Genomic DNA, 17,994 nt, shown 5'->3' on the forward strand with positions numbered 1-17,994 from the left:
TTATACACACAGTCACTGACAATATTCTGTAACCTCCGCATCACTCGGCCAGTCCCAGCCTGTCCGGCTGATAAGGTCGTTTGCTTCCACGATTAGGTCCGATGGTACCCGCGTGTCAATCCATTGCTGTCGTCTTTCCAAAAACACCCTGATCGCCACAAGGGTTCGACGCATCATTTTGTCGCCATTTGCATGTTCGTCTGCAGCTTCTTTCAATAGATCAGCTGACCGACTCATCCAGTGCAGCAGATGCAACAACCCTTCGTCATCCCCTACAGACCCCAAAGCCCGAACAAAGGCATGTAGCGTGGCAGGTGATGGTATTTGTAGCATCGAGGGAACATTGAGGTGTGTTTCGGAGGCGACTTCTCCCGCAAAGACACTTTGCTCCGCATGCTCCGAGGTTTTGGAAGCTGGGAGAATAAGATGATCAAATTGATGCTTCAAAACCTGCAGCCCGTGCTGCATCAAAGCGTCAATTTCGTCATCGCCTTCGTTTGTAGCCTTGAGACGACGAATGCGAGCTTTATGAATCAGCGCAAAGCTTTGTTCGGCAGTGCCAGGGTGTTTAAGGGCAGCGTCAATGGCTTTTGTAAACGCCACACATAAAATGCGGAATCCTTCCTCGCCAAGTTCAACATCACGCTGTCGCATCCAACTTAATGCTCTGAGAGCCTGGTGCCATGCTAGTATGCGCTGAAGACTTCGGCTTCTTGGGCCATAATACCCGGCAAGGCGCTCCCGGGTCAGAGCTAACAGAATATGGGTCCAGGCCGGGGTGTAAGGAGCACGTCGCAATTTGGTTAATTGGATCGCGTGCCATAAAGCCCTTGGGTGGTGCTGATTACCTGGATGTTCCTCGGAGTATGCGACAAGGTCCACTTTCGCACAGGTCGAGCTGCCAGCGGCTATCAAGGCCGGGAAACGGTCGGCTGTGAGAATATTTCGATTACCGACATCCAGGCTAGTAATATCTGAATGTGTGCATAGAAACTTGATGAACGATGCAAATACCAAGTCCGGCAAGTCATGAAAAGCTTCAAGGTCCAAGGTTTGGTATGTGCGAGGCTTGCCCTGCACAACAGAGAGTGCCTCGATTTGAACATCTGTCAGGTCACCGCATTGGAGGTAATGCAACCCCGAATGCAGAGAAGTAGCCGACTGAAGTAATAGGGCGAGGAATCTCCCAGAAGGCCGAAGCCCCCGTCCGCGCATATGATCAAGGAACTCATCCACGGTAGGTGGTTCTGTGGGCACATAGATAATGTCGCGAGCAGAAGCTGGTTCCGGGTGGACTTCGAGGCCATCTCCTGGCAGAACATGACTCATTTGGTCAAACTCGCGTTCTATGGCATTTCGTCGGTAGATTAACTTTTCAGCCATGGCAGCGTAGATGGCACCCTTCGCAGGCAGGCCACGATCCTGATAGGACAGAAAGCACGCCCAGGCTTCACGGACAGTCCTCGTAGAGCGAATGCGGGCAACCCACATTTCATGGTGATTCGACTTAGAGCCAGGTCTATCCGGTAAAACTTGCGGGCGACGCATCATAGCCCTTGTCTGCACCGTCGGACTGTGATCCGTATCCCAACCCGCTAAAATCGAGGATATGTCCTCCCAAAGACGATGAGAATAACCAGCATCCTTCATTTGTGAAAGTACCTGCATCGCACGACTGAACATCCCTTCATTCCCACGCTGGGAATCAATTCCCAATTTCTCTTCCTTCCATGGGGGCCACGATGGAGCTTTTAGTTCAGCAGACTGGCGCTCTTCGAATGTTTTCTTATGGGCTAGTTGGACTGCAACGACCGCTCGATATCCTTGTCTTGTGACGGGAAGGACGGGCGTATGGGTTGCCATGGCTCGAAGAAGCTCAAATTGCGCTTGCTGTTGGATAGATGTGGAGCGGTAAGGAGCGATGCTGGCCGGTATGGAAAGTAACCAGAGACATTCATTAAACTTGACGGTTTTGGCGCGATCGTCATGTCGAGTCACCAAAACCGACCTCTCGGCATCATCCACCCTGCGAGCTGAGAGGAAGCGAGCGAATGCACGTGCAATAGTAAGAAGTGATTGCGGCCACACGCGCCGAGCATGGCGGATTAAACGAACTACCAAAATCATGCATGTACCAGAATCGATTTGAGGCCGGAAGTCCTCGGGTGATAGCTCAGGATCATTTTCGGCAACACCAGCAGGGGTTTCGGCGATGGGGAAGGCATGTCCGCTCATGAGATGCAAAGAGTGAATTAGGAGCAAACGGAAAGTGTGAGCATCGAGGTTTTGCTGTCTCAAAAGATGGAGCGGGATAAAAGGTGGGATCCTCGGACTAGTAGCGCCAGACTTGGCTCTGTCAGTTTCGAACAAGAACAGCCGTACCATTGCCTCGTGGGGGTTGTGGCTCTTCATGATCCAGGCCCAAGCAGTCACATCGGCGGCATCGTAGCCACGCCATGATAAATAGTCATGACTTGTGTTTCTGAATACTTTCTGGAGAGCGATATCCAAATCCTTCTTTGCGCGCTTGTCCGACGTAGATGAAAGCAGCGGATCCACTTCTCGTAGGTACTCCCCAAGAATAACCGGCAGTGACGGCTTTTTTGGTCGACCAACTGTCCTCAGCTCGTTCTGTGTTTGGGGTGTATATTTGGAGTGAGCGCGGACAAACCCGGCTGATTGACCACCATATCCAAGGGCGTGGCCAGTATTTCGCAATGCTTTGGAGAGATATTCGGCAGGCTTCGGTTTCACTTTGATGTTGGGGGTCTTTTCGAGCGTTTTCTCTCCGAGCGAGCTATCCACCGAGTCTTGGGGCACTGTTGCGCATTGTTCGTCGAGTGAGGAATCTGGCCGCTTTTTGTTGAAATGGTCACCAAGTTGTGAGAGTTCAGTGTCGATTGCAAGTGACTCGGGCACATTGAGGAACGCAGTGGACTGAAACGAACGGAAACTGCCTAGGCTTAAGCCAGCCAGGGAATTGCGCGAAAAATGTACGGGAGACTTGGTGTCATGACGAGATATTGCCTAGGACACAGCATGATCATTTAGCACTATATCCAATGACAGGCAGAGTCAAATTCAAAAAAAAAAAAAAATTACCTTGTATAATTGACTATTGAGCAGGTCTGCTCTTAGCCGCGATACTCCCGAAAGGCTTCGGGCATGCTTGAAAACTGATGACATCCATGAACGTAGTCATGGGTGAAAGTGCCTGGACGCCACAGACCCATTCAATAGGCTCAAAGAGTTATTTGTCTCCGAAGATGAGAGAAGTCAAGTCAGGAATCAGAAAAATACAACAATCGCGCGGCAGAAAATTAGGTCACGTGATGGATCGTCAGAAGGCGCGCCATTCCGAAAAGCGCAAGTGAACGTTCTCTCCAACAAAACAGAAAAAAAGAGAACACTTGACCTATTTGTTCGAGGGTTGTCTATTGCATTGATCATTGTCCTAATACCTTGGTCTCTACTGACAATTATTTCCACCTCATATTCACATCTTTTATTGTGGTGACGGGAAGGTTTTATCTTCCTCTCCCCTCGCTCTTCGCGATCCCCATCTTCTCTAAGGATTCGCTTTGACGCCCTACCCATCGAGGTTACTTGGACTCCGGTTGTTTTCCGAACCAAGTATCAACCTCAACACTAAATCGCCAGCAAATATTTATTTCCGCGATCGCATCCTTCCAATCTTTACTTTCAACCTTCTGATTTGTGGACCCCATCCATTTACATTGGAGGGGACCGCGTCAAAGCAAGTATCGTGAACCTTTACCTCGGCGCGACTTCGCAACCATGAGCGCCGACGAAGCTGGAGACACAACCCCGGTGTCCGCCACAAATGGCGAACCCCATCCTGACCCTGCTACTAATGCAACCTCTGGGAAACGGAAGCGCTCCACTCAGGACGACAAATCGAGCACTGATTCAAGTGCCACTACCTCCCGCGATCAAGCAAATCTCCATGAAACTCTACGCAGCCTGGTAGAGCTTCTACTGAAGTAAGCTTTGATGAAAGTATACGGTTCTTAGTTTTACGCTAACAAATCACAGGCATGACACCGAACTCCAACTCCTCTCTTGTCCCTTCCCAAATTCAACCACCAAGCCTCGTACGAAGCGCGCGAAGATTTCTGGCGATTCAGAAACCTCCAACATCCAAACACGCGTCAATTCGGGCAAATACAACACATTGCAAGAGTTTCTTTCCGACATCGAAAGAGCATCAGCTGCTGTAATTGAACGCAATCAGACTCAGGCCAACGGTGCAAAGGAAGATGGGGCACCTTTGAATGAGGTGGTCAACCGGATCGCAGCATTCAAAAAACATATGAACAGCTTGATTGGCCAATCCTTCGTCAACCAACCCGAGGTCAAAACAGAGACAATGGAGGACGATACCGACGAATCATCAGAGCTTCACGCAATAAATGTCTGCCAGCGAGAGGATAAGCCCGCCCTAACACTGTTCGGAAATCCATCGAATCCCAAGCAGCTATTCTCAAGTCTCCAAAAATCGGTGAAGGTGCCGTTGCAGTCTGAATCAGGACCTGAAAAATTTGTCGAAGTGCAGGAGGAGCTGCGCGAGCTCGCTCTGCCTAATGGCATCACAGCCACCAAAGTCATCCCTTACAACCTTGATGCGGCATCTCAACCAAAGCGAACATTCGGGGAGGTATTTGCACCACGCGAAACATTGCCAAAGCTGGAACCTCCGCGTAAACGATCTCACCGGGCTAATTCGGCCACATGGACGGATCGGTTCGACACCACTTTCGATGTCAGAACATTTTTGGGGGAGCGCAGCAACTATTGCCTAGCACCCCTCCCTTCAACCCAGTGGCTTCAATACGGTGGAGTCACATCATCGCCTTCCTACTGGGATCGTGTACAAAAGCATACTGATTCGGATAATGTTCATCGACATGGCGATCCTGCCCTTTGGACTGGCCCCGATTCGTCTGCTTTCCAGGGTGTTTTCTCGTCATTTGCTCCTTCTTACGACAGCTCTGGCGCGATTGTACAGCTCGCTTCGAAGGATATGGTTTGGTGGGGACAACGGGGTGCGGACCGCGTGAGCAAATTGCTGTCGGTCCCATGGGAAGAAGACGTCAAACAAAATCACACCCAAACCGCTCAGCCAGGCAATATTGGCGAACTTGATGAGAGCATTCTAGATGAAATGGTTGAGTCATTCAACGCCCAGGACTTTGCTATTGACATCACGGAAACCGATGCGAGTAGTGAAGTCGACCCGGAATCAAAAGAGATCAAGCAAATGCTTGAGGAAGTTTCCGACTTGCTCGACACTCTTAGTTCCTACCAGCGTCTTCGAAGTTTCAAACTTCCCTCTGATCTGCAGCTGCCTGGTCACCAAGTGCCTGAGTCGAATGAAACCCCTGGCCTTGATTTGGGCGACGTGAACACGCCCTCCGAAGCAGAGACCCTTGTCTATGATACCCTCAAGTCAAGCCTTGCTGCAATCGTCAGCAACTTGCCACCTTATGCTGTCGCTAAATTGGACGGTAATCAGCTCGCTGAGTTGAATATCAGCCAAAAGGTTCTGGTTGAAACTCCTGACTACAGCGGTACCATGGAGAAGGATGACTTCACTTTGTCGCAAGAAAGGGCTGCAGCATTGCTCGCAGCAGCCACTGCCGCAAATCGAACTTCAACGCCCTCCACTTCACGGCCTAGTAATTACCAAGGCTCTCATAGTGCCTACAACCAACGTGCTTTTGCTTCCAATGCTCGGGTTCCGGCTCAGCCCGGGTTCCAGGTCACGCCGCAGCACGCACGGCAGCCCTCAGCGCCAACCACATACACGCATGCTTATGGCGCGGGTCGTCCACCAAGCACACCCAGTCAACGTCCAGCCAGCACTCCTCAATACACGCAAATGAACCCGCAGTACAGTCAGGGCAGCCAGGCTCCCCAATACCAGCGCCCTACTTCCAATGGATTTGCCCAAGTGTCTCCACAGCCATACACACCACAGCCCAGGCAGCCGGGGACATTCAACGCCACGCCACAGGGACGTACACCCTACGCGACCGCAACGTCGAACCAGCGAGCTCAGTACCCAGGCCAAACTCCTTCACAGGCTGGCTACTCAAACTCCGCTGCCAGTGCCACATACTCTCGTAGTGCGGCCGAACAAGCTGCGCTGATGGACAGGAACAAGGCCCAACTGGCAGCTCGACAGTCAGGCCACAGTCCTTCAACACCTCAACCCCAAGGGCTAGATACCCGTGCTTCCCAAGAAGGCAGCATCACACCAGGGAGCAAACCAAATGGCACACCCCTTTCGACCTAGAACCTGATACTTGCGCGAATTTGAACATGTGGGCCTGTGTTCAAAATTCAAAAATGCGGTTTATTTCTGAAGAGAGGCAAAAATCCAACATTATATTCCTCTGCAGTCGGCTTTCTGCTTTATTGACTTTTGCATTTTTCCTCTGACTATTCTCGTTTCGAATGATGAGCTCTGGATGTGATCCGCGTCTCCGAATTTTTATTTTTTTTTCTCCCCAACTGTGTTGTTAATGAACCTCTTGATCCCTGGCTTTGTATGATTTCTCTTTATTTGGTGTTGTATTATGGACTAAGCGATTGGCGTGGATGGTTTTACTTCAAGACAGGTCGGCCTGGGTGTACAGGCTACCATTGCGATACAGCTAAGTCTTGCTTAGAGAGTTACTTGATTTTTCGCTTCCGATCCAATTCAATCAATATGCTGCATACCGGTACACATTGTGATTTCCAATGTAGAGATTTGACTGTAAAGAGGCATACTGAAAAAAGAGCTTGCAGGGAGTTCCCAGACTCATATCTCATAAATAGTACATTGCTCAATAAGACCCCCAATATAAAAATAAAAGCCCACCCTACTATAGTATCTCCCAGTCCGCTGTATCTCTTGCCCAATGCTCATATTCCATTACATGCCAGGCCCGAGATACTCGTCTATCTGCCATATCCAATTATTGAAGCAATCGCCCGAAAACTGAACGCCATCTCTTTCTTGCACACTCGGTGGTGAGTGCCCTCCCAAACCTTCCCTTCACAAAAAAGACAAAGAAAATCATAGTGACATAGAGGGCTCGTCGCAAGGGAATAGAACAAAGAATATTCGTAAGTCATAAGTTGATGCAGGCAGGATCCAATCCAAGTTGAGGAAATAGAGCATCGAAACTATGGAATGAACATAGCAGCAATAGTCATAAAGCCAAAGTATCTAGAAAGAGAAAAGTCAGTCTCAAATCCATCGACAGCAACAGAATGGGAAGCAATCATACATCGTAGCACAGCGCCAACCATCCCTCGAGTCAACCAGCGTATCAATACCAGCCGAATAATTCGCCGCAATAGCCGCCGCAGCGCCACCAACAACCGTCACAACGACTAGACGACCGGAGAATTCCGCAATAAGGCTAAACGCTAACAATGGTAGCAAAAGTGCGCCAGAGGCTATAATAATGGCGATGTAGACGGGTGCTGCGGCAGTAGAAGCAGCCAGTCGTGGGGTGAGGGAGACCAGATCCGCATCGTGAATTAGGAACCGTGTCTCGACACCAGCGACCGGTTTGTTCTCTCTCATCCAGGTGCGATAGCCCGTGATTTCCTGTTCCGAGGCTCGGGGGAGGGTCTGTAGGACTTTGCTATAGGCGCTGAGGGCGTTGTCTGCACACTAGTCAGCGATATGCTTTGTGGAATAGCGATATCGAAAGTGGAAGGAAAGGACTTACTGTATTGTTCCGTCTTTTGGATCAAAGCACCCATGAGATCCATGCGACGGTAATGTAAAGATGAGTACGCCTGTGACTGGGCATCGCGCCGTCGTGAAGCAGGTAATGGCTTTGCGCCTTCCTGCTCGGCTATGTCGACTCGATGCATTTCTTCATATTCATCTAGCACGTGGAGATCCTCTTCCATTTGGGAGATCTCGTCTTGCAGGTGGAGAAGAACGCGGTGGTTCACGGTCTCGAAGCGTCGGTATAGCGGAGGGAAGCTCCCACTCTCTTCTGAGGTGGACTTGGTTAGGTGTGAAGCTAAGAGCCCATATCCTGATGGCTCTTGTGATGCATTGGAGTCTCGTCGCTTTGTCGGCGTGCGGTGAAGGCTATCTTCGGGGCTTCTTGGGGGAGATGGTGGTAGCGGTGGTCTGTGGACAGCACCGCTGTCTCTTGATGGGTCATGGTAGGTCGATGGCCGGGACAATTCTAGTTGACCTTTTCCTGGGGAGATACTTGCAGTCGAGATCGGACTCGGCTTTCTGGTTGGTTGTCTCTTCCGGGTGACTAACTGATTGCCAGTTGAAGGCGCGGGTGGTGCTGCGGGCTTTCGTGGTTCTTTTGGACTTTTGGATGCCACTGGGTCTGATTGGGCAACTTTCTTAGGGGGTATGTTGCCTCCTGAGACCAACACGCCGTGTGGTACAGTATTTGCCCGTGGCTTGGGAGACTGGATCTTGGTGGTAGTTTGTATAGGGCGTGGAGGGTCCGGCTCCTCGTCGGATTCGGATTCAGACTCCGACGATGACGAGGATGCCGATGATGAGTCTGAAGACGATTCCTCATTCTCTTCCAGGAATTCAAACACATTAGGCAACTTCCTCGCCGGCTCTGCTGGTTTCTGTGGTGGGTTCTCTGGAATAGCAGGCGCATTTAGGGCTTGTCTTGACCCGTTAGGTTGCTGTGAAGGTGAACTGTTCGCGACAGTTTTAGGACTTGCAACAGGACCAGCCTGTGTATTTGTAGTGTTCGATAGCAACGAGTATGTCCTCTTTCTTCCATCCTTTTTTGGCTTTCTAGTTTGGAGCGGCATGATGATCGGAGCAGTTCGGAATCGACACCCGATTCATAGATCTCAAATCAGGGCATGCCCGCAGGGAAAGAAAGGAAAATGAGAAGTAAAGTACATGAAATGAATTGCAGCGACGGGATCACAATGGAATTAGGAGTATAGGGACCCGAGGCATAGCCTAGGGGGGAGGGGTGGAATTCCAGGTCTCAGATCGAGTCGAGTGTCAGAAGGTGCGGAATCTAGGGGATGGAAAATAGTATGATATCTCCAATTTCCCCGCGAATTCCATCAGACATTCCCAAGATAAAGGGAATACGGTATTATTATAGAAACGTCAGCCCAAGTTTCAAAGTTGGTAGGTTTTGTGTCAGCTGCTGAAAACGAGCCCAAAGTGGTTATGCTGGTCGAAATGTAGTCTTGTAATTCGTCACACCAGTCAGTCCCGCAACAATCCGAAGCAACTTAGAAGCGCCGAGGGCTTTATTTAGATCGACCAATGACAATGGTGTCGCAAGGAGGTTCCTTGTATCCCTGTCGATCGACCTCTGTCTCACGATTCAAAGAAATCAAGAAATAGGAAAATGGTGAATTGCCGAGCTGCTGAACATTCTGAACAGTTCAGTGTGGGCCAAAGTGTGACAGCAAATCAGGCTTCATGCTCCATGTGAAATGAAAACGCATGTGTCTGAACCAAGTTAGAAAGGAACATGTAGTTATGCGCTGGTCGATCTTCCTTGCATCTGGCGGTCTAGCGAAGCGGGGGAATGTGATGCAGCTATGTGAACAGTGTATGTACTCTGTACAACGCCACTTATCTGCCATATTGCGTGCATAAAGCATGAAGTGTCAAGAATGTATTGATATGGAGAAGTTGAGTAGTTGTCGGAAGTACTTGAGGTACTAGAGGTTGCGAGGATAGAGGAGAAATTGAGATGATCGACTATTCAGTATAGAGGGGATACATATATGTACATACATATGTAGATATGTCATATAATTTTCAATACCATAATTGAGTTTAGAACGAATTTTAATTCTTCTCTGTACATGCAATGTTGTACATTGTATGCATCTCGTCGTGGCATCCCCAGGCTACTCCGTACACGCATACACCTGGGGCTTTCCCTTTCTACCTATCTAAGCTGCCGCTTTTACAAGGTTGCTTACATATGCAGTTAAACCGCCGCCGCTTTTGTCAGCGTGCTGAGGCTCGAGCTCACTAAGTATATGTCAGCATGGGCTACTTGCCTACATATGTATGCATGTAGGTAGGTACTCAGAGAAGTCACTTCACTGATTAACCTGTGTTTCTATCACATCCGATGCTCTTGCTTGACAAGACCTAGTGGCGAATATCTTACCAACCAAAGAATTTTGGTCAACATGATGAATCATGAGTCATTTCGACACATAACACTAATATACCCATATGGGACCGATCATAGTTGTGTTCAGACAATTATGCTACAATGATTCAAACATTTCAAAAAGTATATAAAGATATAAACCATCGGCACTTTTCTAATATTACCTTCTGTAACAACAAAGATCCACCGAATCTCTATAGTGATGGTATACGAGAAATCTGGAATGCTCAACTTCTTTCTGGGGGATTTATCTATCAAATATATCCTGTCTACGGCTGTGCTAGGTTGTCTTGTTATCTTCGCCCTGCGTTGGTTGAGGGCATCAGAAATTCCAATCATCAATTCCTATCCTGGTGATATAACAAACAGAAAGGCACATGCAGAATTTACCTCAAATGCCAGAGGCCTGATCTTGGAAGGGGTTGAAAAGGTACGGACAATTTATCCAATTCTAAATGCAATAGCAAGGCTGATTCGGGCTTCAGTTCAATGGCCTTAGCATTTCTTTACGGCAGAGCCGTAACTCAGCTACGGTGACATACAAATATCCAGTAGGGCCCGCTTTAGCAACTCAGAGGTCGTGTGCATTGCACTTATCGCAAATGTTATTTGCGCAGCAGCGGCATCGTAGGGGCATCCTACGGCTATCTCCTTGAGCCATTCTATCGTATCATTCAACTTCGCTGCTTTATGCCTTTCAGTAGAAGAGCTTGATCTCCCTGCACAGGAACTGGAACTTGTCGTCATCGACATTATCAGGAATAAAAATCTATTTCCCTTTCTTCTCATCCCGGGGCCAGCTTTCGACTAGTTTGAATATGTTGACTTTAGAATCCTGATGACCTGAGATTTTAACCTGGTCCGCGATGTCTCGAAAACTTGCTCAAACCGAGCTTCGTTACTCGCAGGGACCCAAAAAAAAGCCCATGTTGACTTATTATATAACACGGACAGTGCGCGGGCATTTGCGCAAAGAAGCCCGTTGGTTTGAGACCGAAGAAATAACGCTTTCTGTTCAACATACACGGATTCCATTGCTCATATAGAGGACAATATGGCGGTGCACAAACTCAGAGTACCAATCCAGCCTTTCTGAACATCTCAAAACTTTCCAGCCAGCCCTGAACTGGATCTATGTCGCCTTCAAATCCCGTCCCCCTCAGCTTGTCCAGGCTTAGTTGCCGATCGAAAGTCAACCAGTAGCCTACACTGTCAAGCTGCCGATTACCAACGCCAACACCTCCACTGACAGCATTCACGCACCCACACTCAGCAAATTTGCCCTTATGCTCGGCGATATACTCTCCAGGTGTCAGGAATTGAGTAGTTTGGGGGAGCTCGCCAACCTTCAAAGTATTGTCCAGAGCTTGCGAGTTCTCAGCGGGTCCCGCACCCACCAGGCCGAACCATCTTGCCAGATGGGGCCAGACCTCACCATACTTGCATGGCTTCTGGTTATCTGCAATGTTGAACAGCTGACCGCTGCCACACTCTTGGGGATGCAGCGAAGCATAGATCATGAACCGTGCGATTGTCTTGCTAGATACCGGAGAAAACAAAGAGTTGGCGCTGGCTGTGTTGCCAGGGAAGGGTACTTCGATGGCAATTGTGTTGGTCTCTGGCGTATTCGGTCCAATACCATGGTTATAGGCCCACAGGGATAGATACTGGGCCCAATGCAGTGCTAAGCTGTACTGAGAACCGTTGGGAGTGAACCCAATCTTGATTGATGTCAATTACGCTCGGGTGCTTTTCATAGAAGACTCACAATTGCATCCGGACAGACTTCGCACCATGTCCACTTTTTTCCTTCCCTCGCTGTATCAAGAAGGTTGCGGTACGCGGGGTATACGACTGTCTTGGCGTAGTCGACTGGGAGGTCGTTCACCATGTCCTCTTTCAAAGGAGGGGTGAATGTACCTCCGGGAGTGTATATACCGTACCCCTATTTATTTAGTATGCGACGACTAATCATGTGGCTAGCATGGGGTTGCTCACCCGTGTCCCACCAGGGAATGCCACAAATTGCAAGTTGGGGCTGATCAAGTTGTGGGCGTCGATGACATTCTTGAACATTCGCAGATTGGTCGTGACTTCCTCAATATCGTCCTCGACTGCAGCGAAAACTATTGATAATCAATCAATTTGTGCACTGTACAATGTATGCTGCAATGGTGACATACCCAAATAATAGATATGGGTAACACTTTCAACGTCTTTCACTGCCTGTTTTAAAGCATCTGCCAATGTGGCTCCATTACAGTGACGAAGGTCAATGCCTGAGACGAGCTGGAAGTCCGGGCGGTGCGAGTCAGGCTCAGGCCAATGAGACTCAGAGAGAGTGAGCGGGCGGTTAGTGACAGCGGTAACCTTGGCGAAAGTGCCAACATCAGGGTAGGAACCCAAGAGCTGGTCTACCAGAGCCCAGCCAATTAAACCGGACGCGCCGAAGATGATAGCGTGATTTGAGTCACCCATACTGGATGTCAAAATTCGATAAACGATGGATTTGACGTTTCCCCTACAAATTTGGCTGTTCTTATATTCTAATTTCTAGCTATGTATCCTGAGAGCCTTGGGAACCTTCCAAGGAAGTCACAATGAGTCATTTGGAGTCAAGATTCCGGTCACACGTTATACGCACGTGACCGGCAATCCTCAGGCATGAGATTCTGTTAGGATCGCATGGTTTCTATTAGGTAGTACTAAGCACTAGCTAACTAACTATTTGCCTGGTAGCTCAGCTTGGTGCGGCTGGGGTGTTGCACATGTTAAAGTAGCTGTTAGGGCATCGTACCTAATTTGTATCAAAATCTTGATGATCAAGTAGTAAAAGTGACAATAATGGTGGGGCCAAGGGATTACTGACCTGCCGTTCAACGTTACCATAATAATCTTTGGCTTTTTCTGGGAATGGGCACTCAGGTCCACGATATTTCTCGCGTAGGCGGCTCCTACAGGACCTGACCCAATGATGAGAAGGTCTGTAGTGATATCTTGACCTGCCATTGTGGAGGATTTGGCAAAGCAGATGAGGTGGTTGCAAAGTTTTCAGTACAAGTATACTAGGGGAACATATCACACGGGGAGGATATAGCCATGTGCTTGAGGGATAGTTAAGCTCTATATATACCTCCTTTCACGTGAGGTATGTATCTACCATTGGCTTCTTCAAGACACGTCAAACATGCAGAAAGACAGCTTGCCCCTATACATGCATCTGACCTTGTGACAATTGCAATTTTACGTAAAGGGTCCTTTAGACGACCTCGTGAGGTTAACGATTGGCCGATCTGTACTTTCTTCGATTAGGTTCATGGTTAACCACAGTGGACTGGCGGTCAATTGCAGCCACCGATTTATGAGTGTGGATCGCGGTGATAGTGGACCATCAGTGGACTAGTAGTCAGCTGCAGCCCACCGTCTACTAAGTATAAATCTCGATCTCAAATGGATTGGGAAATTACAGTTTTCGACTCATCGATTAGTGTCCACAGACTCGACGGTGAGATGAAATGGATTAGTGCATATGTACTATCCGGGAATCAAGTACAATAAGGAAGAAGTGTATGGAAGTAACTCTGTACTTCGGTACTGGAGATAATAGGTCGATATGAGAAATAGAGAAACCTTGAGGAAATATATACGGCAGTATTTGAAGCTATAGTAGTGATGAACCCCTCGAATTTAGTATATACTAAGGCTTATACCGCCTCGTAGTATACTAACATGCCCAAGAAACTATACCTCACCAGCCAATACTTGAATTTCGAACATAATTGAGAGCTTTACTCGTGTTTAAGCCTTAAGCGTAGACCCGGGTGGATAAGGGTTCGTATAGAACCTCGAATTTTCGCGCTAATCCTTCGGATTTGATCTTAATATAACTTTGCTAGACATAAAAGATAACTGTAATAATATCCTATTTTTCTTGTAATTTTAAAAATATTGTAAAGGTATAAAAATGATAGTTGAAAATGAGGTTTAAGAAGAGTATGCCATTTCCGAGACGTCCAATGATCTGCAGATCGCCAAGTCGCAGCTTCTCCCGCAAATTCACGTCCTTCCAAGGTTCAACACTCCAACCCGAGTCCAATCTCTCTATGCTTCGGTCATGGATTGGCAGCGGTACGGTCCGCTCTCTTTGCGTTCGACGCTTGACTCGGTCATCCCTTTCATCCCCTAAAGCCCGATTCTCCTCCGCGCCAGCCCGTTATCTCCAACCGCCGGTCTCCGCAGATCGCGTTCCCCTCCGCAAACAACTCAAGCAGGAAGCTAAAGCGCTTCGGTCACACAAGAAACAACGCAAGGAAACAGAGGAGGCTTCGAGGCAAGAATGGGAACTCACAGTGGGTGTGGAGATCCACGCGCAATTGGATACAGAGTCCAAATTATTTTCCCGTTAGTACGCCTTGAAACTCGGAGACTACAAGTCATCCTCTCATAAATTGAATAGGGGCAGCAACATCGACAAGTGATACTCCCAATTCCAATGTTGCGTTGTTCGATCTGGCGTTCCCAGGTAGCCAACCGGTTCGTGTTATAGTATACGATGCTGTGAAATAGAGCCAGGGCTGATCGGAGACAGGCATTTCAAATCGCAACACTCCTACCAGCTCTCCGTGCTGCCATTGCACTGAACTGTGAGATACAGCCAGTCAGTCGGTTTGATCGGAAACATTACTTCTACCAGGATCAACCGGCGGGGTATCAAATCACACAATACTATGGTAAGTACTGTTCCTATTTAATCCATGAAATATACTTACCTCTGCCCTAGAACCATTCGCACGAAATGGCTACGTTGACCTATTCGATTACGATGGAATCGCCCCGGAAGACGGCGAGCGGGTTCGTATTGACATCAAGCAACTCCAGTTGGAGCAGGACACGGCCAAATCCCAGGAATACCCGCCCTCAACACAACTTCTCGACTTCAACCGTGTGTCGCATCCTCTTATCGAAATCATCACCATGCCGCAAATCCACACCCCGGCAACGGCCGCAGCCTGCGTTCGGAAACTACAAGCCATTGTACAATCGTGTGGTGCCGTGACTACGGGAATGGAGATGGGCGGTTTGCGTGCAGATGTCAACGTCTCGATCCGACGCCGAGGCGAAGCACCCGGGCAACATCAGTACGATGGGATCAGCGGGCTGGGTCAGCGTACCGAAATTAAGAACCTCAGCAGCTTCAAGGCGGTAGAAGATGCTATCATTGCTGAGAAGAACCGCCAGATCGAGGTGCTCGAGAGTGGCGGTGCCATAGAAGGAGAGACACGTGGCTGGACGATCGGCAGCACCGAAACTCGCAGACTTCGTGGCAAAGAGGGTTCGGTCGACTACCGCTACATGCCTGACCCTGATATTCCACCACTGATCATTGGAGATGACCTACTCTCTAGTCTCAGAGAATCTATCCCGACAGCACCAGACGCTCTTCTTACACTGCTCGTCGGATCCGAGTTTAGTCTGCCGATCGAAGATGCCAAACCACTCATCGAGCTAGACAACGGAGCCCGCCTCGAGTACTACCATGATGTGGTGGATATCCTCCGCACCCTCCAAGTAGACCAGGACGACAAAACGCGCGCCAGTCTCGCGCGGGTGGCAAGCAACTGGGTTTTGCACGAGCTGGGCGGTCTTGTGGCCAAGGCAGACCAGGCATGGGACGCGGAGATCGTCCCAGCCCGATCCTTGGCCCATCTCATCGACCATCTGCAGCGGAAACTCATCACCGGCCCGACTGCCAAACAGGTGCTGGCCACCATCTTTGACGGGGATCATCGACCAGTGCCGCAACTACTGGAGGAGGAGAATCTCCTCCTCCGGCCGTTGTCGCGGGAGGAGTATCTAGCGCTGGCAGAGTCGGTCATTGCTTTGAACCCGCAGATGGTCGAGCAGATCCGCAGCAAGAATCAGCTGGGTAAACTGGGCTGGTTCGTGGGGCAAATGATGCGCAATGGTGAAAAGGGCCGCGTGGAGGCACCCAAAGCAGAGGAGATTCTCCGGGAGTTGATTCTGGGATAGCTTGTATAGTATAGTATAAAATGTATTCTATGGCATCAATGATACCCTCATGACCGTGAACAATACTGTGGCCTTTATTATTCTATTTCTATGTAAACTCTCTCCCGGACCTCCGATACCACCCCACGGGCCTGCATAAAAGGTCGGAAATGAAATTCTAGAATTTCCGGTCTATCAGTCACTGTAACAGGTCAAAACAAAGTCTTGTGGGACACCGAATGGCCCTAAAGGGGGGAGCTCTCCTCAACCTGTACTTAACGGAAGTGATGGAGATCCGGCGGAGTCGGTTTGATCGCTAAAAGCAGTTTTTAGCGACTTCGCGGGCATTGCGCAAGGAATGAAGGCATTGCCCCGGTTGAAGTCGGGGCAAGATGAAAGATGCTTTGAGACAATTCTGAGATATTTAAAAGGAACACTTATCCTCCTTTTCTTCTCTTCTTTTTTGTTTTTCCACATAAAATATCATCGACATCATCCTGACCTTTCTTATCCAGAGCCTCTCCACTTTTTTGATCTTATCTCGATCTTTCCGATAGCTCTCGTTACTTCCAACAGTGACCTACAGTCACCTATATTCTACACAATGACACAGCCTTCAACAATCACTTCGAGATTCCTCTCACACCCTAACCAACTCGGCGTTGTTGCCGTTGGTTTCAATGGTGGCCAGGTAAGACACCGTGTGGAACCGAAGCTATAGATCAATGGATCATACTAACCCCACTATTCACAGTGCAAGAAGGGCGTCGAAGCCGCCCCAATGGCCCTCATCGAATCAGGCCTCCTAAACCAACTCAGCGAGGATCTCGACTACGAAGTTCACCACGACAACACAGTCCACTACTACGAGAATGACATCCCCACCGAAGACCCCGACCACCGGGGCATGAAGAAGCCCCGCGCCGTCAGCGCCGTGACCGAAAAGCTCAGCTCCCAGGTCTACAACTACGCCAAGGACGGAAAGTTCGTACTCACTCTCGGCGGCGATCACTCCATCGCCATCGGCACCGTCTCCGGCACAGCAAAGGCAATCCGCGAACGACTGGGCCGCGAAATGGCCGTCATTTGGGTTGACGCCCACGCCGATATCAATGTCCCCGAGACTAGCGACAGTGGAAACATCCACGGTATGCCCATGGCATTCTTGACCCGGCTGGCCCGGGAGGAGAAGAAGGATATCTTTGGCTGGATGCAGGATGAGCACATCGTGAGCACACAGAAGCTTGTCTATATTGGCTTGCGCGATGTCGATCGTGGGGAGAAGAAGCTCTTGCGTGAGAATGGTATCAAGGCTTTCAGTATGCACGATATCGATCGGTATGTTTCTCTTTCGCTTGGTTTTTCCTATGGTGGTGATCTTCATGCTAACTTCTCTGTGCTCTGCTAGTCATGGTATCGGTCGCGTTGTCGAAATGGCTCTCGCTCACATCGGTAACGACACCCCCATTCACTTGTCCTTCGATGTCGATGCGCTGGATCCTCAGTGGGCTCCTAGTACCGGTACACCTGTTCGTGGTGGTTTGACGCTGCGGGAGGGAGACTTCATCTGTGAAGCTGTGCATGAGACGGGAAATCTGATTGCGATGGACTTGGTCGAGGTCAACCCTAGCCTGGAGTCCAAGGGCGCATCGGAGACCATTCGAGCGGGGTGTTCGTTGGTGCGTAGTGCATTGGGTGACACTCTTCTATAAAGACAATTCGATAAAAGGATAAAAGAGAATAGAGAATATTAAATGAGATTTCTAGAGAATTCAATACAAAGATTGGAAGTACGAAGTAGATCAATAAT

At 49.1% G+C, this 17,994-nt stretch overlaps 6 protein-coding genes across 6 annotated transcripts; 3 read left to right on the top strand and 3 right to left on the bottom strand.

The window, feature by feature from the left end:
- Positions 1–12: 12 nt before the first annotated feature.
- N7455_006704 (uncharacterized protein) lies at positions 13–3,186 on the bottom strand (the record flags this gene model as incomplete). Its single annotated transcript, XM_040962153.2, has 2 exons — positions 13–3,027; positions 3,103–3,186. 2 exons carry the CDS (start codon positions 3,184–3,186, stop codon positions 13–15), a joined length of 3,099 nt encoding a protein of 1,032 aa, XP_040807402.2.
- Positions 3,187–3,798: 612 nt separating this feature from the next.
- On the top strand, positions 3,799–6,319 carry N7455_006705 (uncharacterized protein; the record flags this gene model as incomplete). Its single annotated transcript, XM_040962154.2, has 2 exons — positions 3,799–4,004; positions 4,057–6,319. The coding sequence occupies 2 exons, from the start codon at positions 3,799–3,801 to the stop codon at positions 6,317–6,319; spliced, it is 2,469 nt and encodes an 822-aa protein (XP_040807407.2).
- Positions 6,320–7,197: 878 nt separating this feature from the next.
- Positions 7,198–8,829, bottom strand: N7455_006706 (uncharacterized protein; the record flags this gene model as incomplete). The annotated part of the gene is made up of 3 exons (XM_040962139.2): positions 7,198–7,240; positions 7,302–7,686; positions 7,752–8,829. The coding sequence occupies 3 exons, from the start codon at positions 8,827–8,829 to the stop codon at positions 7,198–7,200; spliced, it is 1,506 nt and encodes a 501-aa protein (XP_040807406.2).
- Positions 8,830–11,245: 2,416 nt separating this feature from the next.
- N7455_006707 (SDR family oxidoreductase) lies at positions 11,246–12,653 on the bottom strand (the record flags this gene model as incomplete). Its single annotated transcript, XM_040962148.2, has 4 exons — positions 11,246–11,896; positions 11,944–12,120; positions 12,174–12,301; positions 12,359–12,653. The coding sequence occupies 4 exons, from the start codon at positions 12,651–12,653 to the stop codon at positions 11,246–11,248; spliced, it is 1,251 nt and encodes a 416-aa protein (XP_040807410.2).
- Positions 12,654–14,191: 1,538 nt separating this feature from the next.
- N7455_006708 (glutamyl-tRNA(Gln) amidotransferase subunit PET112) lies at positions 14,192–16,205 on the top strand (the record flags this gene model as incomplete). Its single annotated transcript, XM_040962141.2, has 4 exons — positions 14,192–14,576; positions 14,632–14,708; positions 14,764–14,905; positions 14,956–16,205. 4 exons carry the CDS (start codon positions 14,192–14,194, stop codon positions 16,203–16,205), a joined length of 1,854 nt encoding a protein of 617 aa, XP_040807411.2.
- A 583-nt stretch (positions 16,206–16,788) lies between these two features.
- Positions 16,789–17,896, top strand: N7455_006709 (arginase; the record flags this gene model as incomplete). The annotated part of the gene is made up of 3 exons (XM_040962145.2): positions 16,789–16,875; positions 16,939–17,522; positions 17,593–17,896. The coding sequence occupies 3 exons, from the start codon at positions 16,789–16,791 to the stop codon at positions 17,894–17,896; spliced, it is 975 nt and encodes a 324-aa protein (XP_040807418.1).
- Between the last annotated feature and the right edge of the window lie 98 nt (positions 17,897–17,994).

Source organism: Penicillium solitum, assembly GCF_028829755.1.
Source record: "Penicillium solitum strain IBT 25940 chromosome Unknown utg000004l_segment0_segment0, whole genome shotgun sequence".
NCBI lineage: Eukaryota > Fungi > Ascomycota > Eurotiomycetes > Eurotiales > Aspergillaceae > Penicillium > Penicillium solitum.